The sequence below is a fragment of the Miscanthus floridulus genome, chromosome 5 (assembly GCF_019320115.1).
Source record: "Miscanthus floridulus cultivar M001 chromosome 5, ASM1932011v1, whole genome shotgun sequence".
NCBI lineage: Eukaryota > Viridiplantae > Streptophyta > Magnoliopsida > Poales > Poaceae > Miscanthus > Miscanthus floridulus.
In genome coordinates, this window is record NC_089584.1 from 148610829 (window position 1) to 148619628 (window position 8800).

The 8800-nt window shown below is 48.1% G+C and overlaps 1 protein-coding gene across 1 annotated transcript; it reads right to left on the reverse strand.

The window, feature by feature from the left end:
* Positions 1 to 1562: 1562 nt before the first annotated feature.
* Positions 1563 to 2670, reverse strand: LOC136454100 (uncharacterized). Its single transcript, XM_066454646.1, has 2 exons — positions 2388 to 2670; positions 1563 to 2293 (listed from the first exon to the last, which is right to left on the reverse strand). Exons 1-2 carry the CDS (start codon positions 2668 to 2670, stop codon positions 1563 to 1565), a joined length of 1014 nt encoding a protein of 337 aa, XP_066310743.1.
* Between the last annotated feature and the right edge of the window lie 6130 nt (positions 2671 to 8800).

Here is an 8800-nt window from a genome sequence, read left to right on the forward strand (position 1 = left end):
TTAACTCGATCTACGATCGAGGGCCTGAACCAAGATAAATCGGCTGTCTCTTGCGTAAACCATCGAGTTCGGCATACGCCGAAGCCCGAACATACTGCCCCGGGTACCCCCGTGGCAGGCTATCGGTGGTAAAACATCGACAGATATCATAAAGAATCAGTATGCAGTTTTAGTATCCTGCTTGAATCTGTACTCTTATTATGTTGAAATCTTGGTTATGATATTTACATACTCATATTATTGTAAAATAGTGTTGGTGATGCAGACAACTAAGCAATAGTTGGAGCATCAATTATGGGCAGGTATGTGTCATCAAGGTTTTTTGTCATGCTTGTGTGGCTGTTGAGCAGTTTGTCATTCTCTCTATTTACACATTCATGAGCTCCACCATACTGTATATGTATTGATATATATTTACAGTTTAATTGCATTAAGAACACATATTATTTGCACTATTTGAAATGTGCAATTTTCATATTTGTGTTTTGTAATTTCATCAATATAATGCATTACACTTGATTTGCATCTAAAATTCTGCAAAAGCTAGCAGGATTTGAAATAGTTGGGTGCTCTAATTGCAAAAGTTAGCAGCATCTAAAATAGTTGGATTGCTGATACACGCTGCTCTTATCTCATGCTCTCTGTTGTGTCATGAATTCAGGAAATTAGCAGGATCTGAAATAGGCTTGTTTGTAGCCTTTAGACCACAATTACAACCCCCAAATGCTGGATCTGCTCCTTATGCAAAGTTAGCAACCAGGGCCACGCCCTGCTATTGGAGCAAGCACAAGCAGTAGTTCATCTTAGCCATCCTGACTATGTTTATAGCTTCCATGATTATATATTCCGTGGATCTAGGTTAGGTTCTCCTAGTCTTTCATCTTAGCTGCTAATTTGTTCATTGTTGCTTGATTAGAGAAATTGGTTTACCAGAGAAATTGATTGAAAAGATTGGTGTACTAACCTTGGCTGATGAGGTATGAATTAGACTTATAGTGCTTGTTCTTCAAATTTTCTTTGCAATCTGATTTCTACCCCTGTCCCCTGCTGAGCAGAGCAGAGCTTTTCTCCATGCAGAGCAGATCTGTTTTGTTTGCTTTCCTTCTTTCCCAAGTCTTGACTGTTTTATTCCTATGAATTTCCTATTGTTGGGCTGTTTTCTAGGTTGTTGCATGTTTCATGGGCCAAGTTATTGGGCTCTGCTATTTTGTTGCATAGAAATTACAACAGGTGCTCTGTGTGGGCTTTTATTTAAAATCAATTGTTTTATGACCAGCCAACAAACGTGTGCTAGTATATGCTAAAACACACGGTTTTTGCTCTGTTACAAATCGTGTGTTATGCAGGCAGCCAACAACTATGTGCTAGCTTATGCTAAAACACGTGGTTTTTTCTCTGTTGCAATTTGTGTATTTTGGAGCCAACAAACAATCATGTGTTAGCTTTTGCTAAAACACACGGTTGCACGGACTCCTACTTTAACGTATGTACGATTATTCCCATATTAGCGCGTCGTGCGTTGCGTGTGACGGTGCTCGCTGCATCGATGGCTATGTGCTTAATTAATAGGCCCTGGCAGAGGCGAGCATGGAGATGCCGTCCCGGCGGTCGTCGCCGAACCTTGCGACGGCGCAGTCAGTGGCGAAGATATCCGAGGAGAGGTACTCGGCCGCGCCGCCCATGACAGGAATCCTGGACTTCACGCTGAGCCGGCTGACGTAGTCGGAGCGGTACGTCTGCCCGAGCACGCCGTGCACGTCGTCGGTGAGGTCGAGGAACCTGAACCCGAGGTCCAGGTGCGCGAGGCTGTCGTCCTCCGTCACGCCGTAGCCGTGCACGCGGGAGTCCTCCTCGCTGACGGGCACGACGTTGGCCACGACGTCGAGCACCCCCTCGAGGCGCACCCTCACGCCGTTGGTCGCGGCCGTCCTCGTGACGGTGAGCGCGGGCGTGGCGGCGGGCCGCCACGCGGCGCCGGAGTGCGCCGGGATGGCGACGCGCTCGCCGTCGAAGGCCAGGTCGAGGCGGTCGACGTCGCTGCTCCACTTGGCGGTCTTGTGGGCGCCCACGTAGAGGCGGTGGTGCGCGAAGCGGATGCCGAGCGCCTGGATCCAGGTGAAGTCGCGGCTCATGGAAGGGTCGCGCCTGCCGATGAAGTGCGCGTTGATGTGGAGGCCGGCGTCGGTGAAGACGCAGAAGTCCCGGTCCTTGCTGCCGTGGAAGTAGAAGGTGTTGCCGTCGCCGCCCGTGAACCGCGGGTCGCCGCACGTCATGCCGGGGTAGAAGTCGCAGACTTGCATGCGTTGGAAGCAAGTTAAGAGCTAGTTGGACTTTTGGACGGCCGCGGGCGCGGCAGATCTAGTGCAATAGTGTATGTGTGTACGTACTGCAGTAGGTCTTGCAGCCGGGGCAGACGACGATGCACTGGTCGGGGCAGCGGGGCTCGCACCTGGCCATGCACCCTGGCTGCTTCGTCTTGGGGTCCGGGCACGTCAGCTGCTGGTTCCTCTTGTACCTTCCCTGGGTGAGCACGCGGTAGTTCAACCGCAGCGGGCGCAGGCCGCTGAGCGGCGCAGGAGCAGCTTGCTGGGTGGATGCCGCCGCCGCGCACATCGCCGACACCACAGCAGCAGCAAGCAGCTGCAGAAGCACACACGCATCAGGAGCCATTGCCGAGACGACGACGTGTACGACAGGCTGCGTTTCGGGGGGATCGGAGGGACAGGGCTTGGTTGCTGTATTTATGCAGCCGCCGCCGGCCGGCCAGATAACAAAAGCCTCGGGTCAACTGGGCGAGACCGTATATAGAAATGGAGAAGGGAGTCCCGGCGGGCGGATGGATCGGTGAACACCGCCGGCCGGGTGGTGCGCGGCGTTGTGCACAAGCGAACGCGTTGCGCACAGCTGCCACTGCGAGACGACGTCGACGCGGCATGAAGGAACGAACCGGCCGGCAGGGTCTTTGCCGTTCTAGCTCGCGACCAGAATGCGAGTCCGGCGCCGCCGCCGCGGGCGCCCGTTGTGGGTCGGTCGGCACTTGGCAGGGTCGTCGTCGTCGATCTATTCCTTCACTTCACAGGTGACAGGCCACAGGGGCTAAGAGGAAGCTTGGAATGACGTCATGTCACGGCGAATTGGCGATCACGCAAAGCGCAGCGCCGGCATTGCTCTGTTCGCTTTTGGACTGGTTTGGCTTTTAAGTCATGGCTGAAAGTACTGTTGGCTGGTTTGGTATGAGAGAAAAATATTGTTCGTTGGCTGATAAGCCATGGCTTATAAGCCAAATACGACCGAGCGAACAGTCTTATTATATGTGTGCCAATTGGGTTCAAAGTCAAAGCGCGGATTTTACGAAGCAAGACAGACACTCACCCCATATTTGTCGGTGTTTTTTTTGGGGTGTGTTTTCGCCGGTGAAACGTACTGTTGACAAATCTTGAATGACCATTACATTGTGCAACTTAAGAAATCCTTTTATTATTTAACTCGTTCTCGCTCACAAACTTTATTCAAGAATGCAGTGATCGGCCTAGTTTATGGCCCTCTTCCACAACGGCTCTTGCGGCTTGAGTTTCTTCCAACACATGCACTGTAGCGGTGCATTGGAGCAAAAGCTTAGGGTCCATTTGGTTGCCAATAAGGCTGCATCGTATATCCCGACGGAGGGGACGCAGGCTAAGCAGAACCGCATTTTTAAAAAAAAAAGTGTTTTTTTTTTGCCTTGATTATCTATAAATGTGGATGCAGGATGATCTGAGTTTATGTTTGGTATGCTAAATCTCAAACTGTGAGTAGATGCAAGATGATGAGAAGTTGTTTAGTTGTTTGTATTTTACGAGTAAAGTTAGCGTGCACCTGAGGAAGATGTGCTTACCCCCTCTATGTTAAGATTGATAGTAAGGGAATTTTCTAAGTCCAAAACTCTTATCAAAGTGCAATTTTAACCGCCATTACCAATTCTCATACTACGACCTATCTAAGTTATTTTTTTCTTAACACTTCTCATACACCTCTCTCTCTCTCTAATCCAAAATAAACTAACAAATAGCACAAGCTGTGCTTCACATGAGTTAAGCGCCGGATCAGTGCCTGATGCTGCATCTTTTACCAAACCTAAGACACACAAAGTCACAGAACTCATCCCAATTCATACTCTCTACCTTATTTTCTACAGATTGTAACCACATTTTAGCTTGACCCGTGAAATACATGGTGGAATAATCTTTCCAAGTAGTGTAAGGAGTGTGGAACATAAGAAAATATTTCTCGCAATTCTTCTTCCACCACTTTGGATTGCCCCCATCAAAGATAGGAAAATCTGAGAAGCTTCATCGGCTTCTGCTAGAGTAGCACTAAGGGCCCGTTTGGACATTTGGTAGAGCTTCAGCTTTAGCCAAAATAGCAATAAAACAGATATATCTTTTTGCTCCAGCTTCATTGGTTAGAAAATATTTGATAAACATCTGTTCTGGTTGTTAAAAAAGCAAAATGTATTTCTTTTTTCTTTCTCCTTTCTTTCTCTTTCTTTCTCTCTTCACCTTATCACAATTCACAACTACACGGAAGAATCACCACCGCACGGAAGCACTGCACATGGCGCACACACACCTTGCGGGCGTTTCTCTCCACCTTTCTTGGTGCCTTGAGGCGTTTGGTTATCGTGCACGCGAAGCTGCTCATGGACCGCTACCAAACGCACCCTACACGCACAAGCCGAAGCCCTCACAAGCCCCGTCAAATAGGCTCTACATTAGTCAACCTAGCCAATGAATAGGCTAGGGCTTGGCGCTTGGCGGTGAAAAAAAAGTCCTGAACCTCCCGTGATGTATTAATTGGCGAAAAGGTAAAAGATTGTTTTTTCTTAAAAAGAGGACGTACTTTTGGCTAGCTAGGATCGTGTCACTAACGGCGAGGACGCATGTGCATCATGCTATAGCTGTTAGTGGATCACGGTCCACCCATTTCACAAGTTAAAATAGCATAGCGAGTGGCCTTTTTTCTTTTTTTTTGGTGCGAACGGATCGAAGAGTTGATGTCACAAACCATAGGTTACACTACGTTGTCGCTTAGCGGTGAGCAGCACGGAGATGCCGGCGAAAATGTCATCGTAGGCGGCGTAGGACATCATGCACTCGGACGTCCCACACGCATGACAATACGAGTATGAGTATAATGAGGATATCGGATCGGCGGAGGACACACGCTCTCATCTGGCCGGTGCAGCGGCACGTCTGGCCGAGCACGGCGGCGGCGGCGGTGAGGCCGTAGCTAGCAGAGGCCCCCGCACATGGCGCGACTCCGGCCGGATCGCGCGGACTAGCTCTCGCCTCGTCGTCGAAGGCTAAATTCTAGCTAGTGGGACGCGCGGAAGATGGGCACGCCGGACCTGCTGTACCTGTATCCATCGAGATAGATAGATAGATAGATAGATAGATAGATAGATAGATAGATAGATAGATAGATAATACTACAGACTCCTCCAGTACACAGCTAGCTAGCTTGCGTTGTCGTGGGAGGCGCGTGGCCGGCCGGCGTACTTGTGGCGAAGCGAGAGCGCCTCGATCCAAGTATGGTGCATGTGTGCGTGCCTAGATGCCCGCCCGGCAGGCCGGCGTGCGCACGTCCTGCTCAAGGCACGCAGCACCTGCCTGTGCAAAAGTCCAATATGCATGCCTGTGCATGTATGACTGTGAGCCAGCAGGGTGTAGCGGCAGGGGCATTCGGCATTCCACCAAGGACTGTCACATAGTGACACAGAACACTATTACCACCATTCCCTTTCCATCCTCTCTTTCACTGACACTTCTCCTATATATCTTAGGTGCTTGATCTTTTATTATTATTTAAGAACCATGTAACAAATTTGTCATTATTAAATTATAGGGAAAATTGTGAAATGTCTTTTGTGAGTTGTCCTCTCTTTTGCAAACATTTCTCCTATATCTTATTAGGTTCTCCATCTTTTATTATTGTTCAAGCAACATGTAATTTTGTCATTGTTTGACTACAGAAAAAAATGCGAATTGTCTCCTGTGAGTTGTTCTTTTAATTGTACTAGCTGATTGAGTAAGTTTGTTGCCTTAAATTTTCTAAAAATCCAGACACCTGAAATATAGCAACTTCCTTCTTCGTAGCCAGTGCAACCTCCAATTTGCCATTAAATAACTGCCATGGGAAGAATTTGATCTTAGGAGGAATCATGTATTTCAAAGTTAAATAATACCAGTCGTCCTACTATGGGTCCGTTTGATACATCTCTACTTCACTGCTGTGGAGAAGCTTTTCTTAGCTCCAGCTCCACCGATGGAGCTTAAGCGGTTATTGTAAAACAATTTCTCCAGATAGAAGAAAAGAATGAAATGACCATAATACTATTTTTTTATTTATTCTTTCCTCCTCTTCTATTTCTTTATTATTTTCCTTCTCTCTCCTCAATTCTTATCTATTTGGCCCAAGCTCTGCATTCTGCCCCTCCCAACGCCGCCACCGAGCACCGCGCACCACTCGCTCCGGCACCCGGCCCTCGACCGCCAAGTGTCATTTTAGGGCATTTAGCTCCCACACGAAGCCATGTCATTTTAGGGAGGCCCCACGCGCCTGGACGAAGGAGTTGGGGGAACCGGCTTTATTTAGCTCCCACAAACTCTCCTATCTACAGAGAATGTGAATCGCAGGCAGAGTTGTGAGGAGCAGAGGCCCTTGATCTCGTTTGGTAGGCAGAGTCACAGAGCTGCCTGTGGAGTGGCTCGGCTCCATAATCGCTACCAAATGGGCATACATATCCCTCTATCATCAGAAAGAAAACAATAGAGAGATTTTTGTCGTATAAACACATCCCATTCTTGTTCAGTTCCCACCTCACTTCGTCGTCTTTAGACTCCTCGACCCCGAGATCCATCATTATAAATGTTGTACACGTTTGGATATTTGATTTTCAGGGGAAATCTCTATCGAGCCAAACATCTCCCCAAATGCAATCTTTCTTCCCTTTTTTCCACCCTGTTAGCAGCACCCCATTTAAACAAGCGTTTAACTTTGTGTAAACCCTAGTAAAATTGTGATGTGCCTCTAGTTTTAGAGTTGAATTTCCCATTTGACATATATTTTGCCTCCAGAATTGTCATTATTGACTTTTTTTATGAAATCGGAAGGGAGAAGCACTCCCCACCTACTCGATTGCATTGGAGCAACAAAACGCTTGTTGCTCAGTTACAAATGAGGGAGGTAGCATGTTTCTCTAGTAGAGTTCTTTTTTTTTTTTTGCAAATTACACAAGTACAGACGTATACGCTTAACACGCACACACACACACCTCTATGAACACACGTACGCAAACTCTACCCCTATAAGCACCTCCGAAAGACTATGCCAGCACATCTCAAGATTGACGAAGTCACCGTAGGACCACTGGGTAGTCACTCCCCGATCACCAACTGGAAGGCGAAACTTCCACAGATTTACAACGTCTATGCACGCTCTTTAGAGGCGATTATGGGAAGGCGACATACCGTTAAGACCACATCATTCCTGTGCTTCCAAAGCATCCAGCAAATCAAATGGATGAACGTTGTTGAATATGCGGCAGGGAGGTTTGCTGGCCGAGCGATGTTCCAGAGCGAGGCTACTTGAGTGCCATCTGCCATAAACCCCATTTGATGCCATATAGAGTCCTTGCAAAGGGGCATTTGAGGATCAGGTGGTCTGCAGTCTCTGACTCCGCACCACAAATGGGGCATGCGTCATTATTGACTTTAATTGGTACTTTTCATGGTTTTTGGTGTTAATGAGTATCTTCCAAATAAATGCACTTGACCAATAGACATTCATTCATGGTTTTTGGTGTTGATTACACCAAGACCTAGCAGTGGGTCGTCATGGTCAGTCTAGGTTATGGCGCAGCCCTATACGTATGGTGAATCAGGCCAGGTTTCCGAGGTTTTGTGGATCGATCAGTATGACTGAGGTGGCATGCACTTCATTCTGGAATCATCCTATCTCGCAGAACGGAACTTCTTTTGCCTTTTGCAGAGTTTCGGGCATATAACGCAGACAACACAATCGAACAAGCACACACCAACTGTTTTGTGCAGCACTCTTTTATCATTGTTCATGCCGCTTCGTGCTTTCCTGCATATGTATAATCTTTTGATCTTTTTTTTTCTGTTATATATATGCTGTAGATAACTTAGCTGGCTGGCTAGCTCTAATTAAATCCAACGTCTGCACAAGCAACGCAAATTAAGATTGTTCAACTCATGGGGCCGGGATCGATCATTCATTAGTTGAAATTGGCGCTCGCATTTCAACGTGTGAAGCGATGCTTGCCGCTTTACACGTAAGCCTGCCTGCCTGTATGCATGCAACCTGATGGATGGAGAGCATCTTTCTGGTTCACTGGAATGCACGTCACGGCCATGCCTGCTATCGTCGTCGATCTATCTGACGTACTGACACCCCAAAGGAAAGGAGTTCATCTGGATTGGATTCCAAGGAAAACGACGTACGGGGACCTGCGCGCGGATCTCCTGCAGGTATCTCCACTCGATCGATCTCCTGCAGTCTGCAGATCGCGCGGCGTCTCCATCGGCTCAGCAAGCTCGCCAGTGCCAGGAGCATGCTGCTGAGAGGCACCATGGCAGGCGATGCAATGGTGTCCCTCCGGCCTGTTCTTCTATGACAATCCTATAAATTGGGGCGCTTCCATGCCCTGCTCTTCACCACCACCGCGTCGCGGATACATCTATCCCCAATTAACACAGGCAGGGTGTGGTGTGAGTGTGACCGGCCAAGGCCGCCAACA

What these genes read in the sequence shown, in the direction of transcription:
- LOC136454100 (XM_066454646.1), bottom strand. Translation starts at nt 2,670, where the DNA reads ATGGCTCCTGATGCGTGTGTGCTTCTGCAGCTGCTTGCTGCTGCTGTG. An exon ending in CGGCTGCAAGACCTACTGCA is followed by an intron (nt 2,294 to 2,387) that starts GTACGTACACAC and finishes AACGCATGCAAG; the next exon opens with TCTGCGACTTCTACCCCGGC.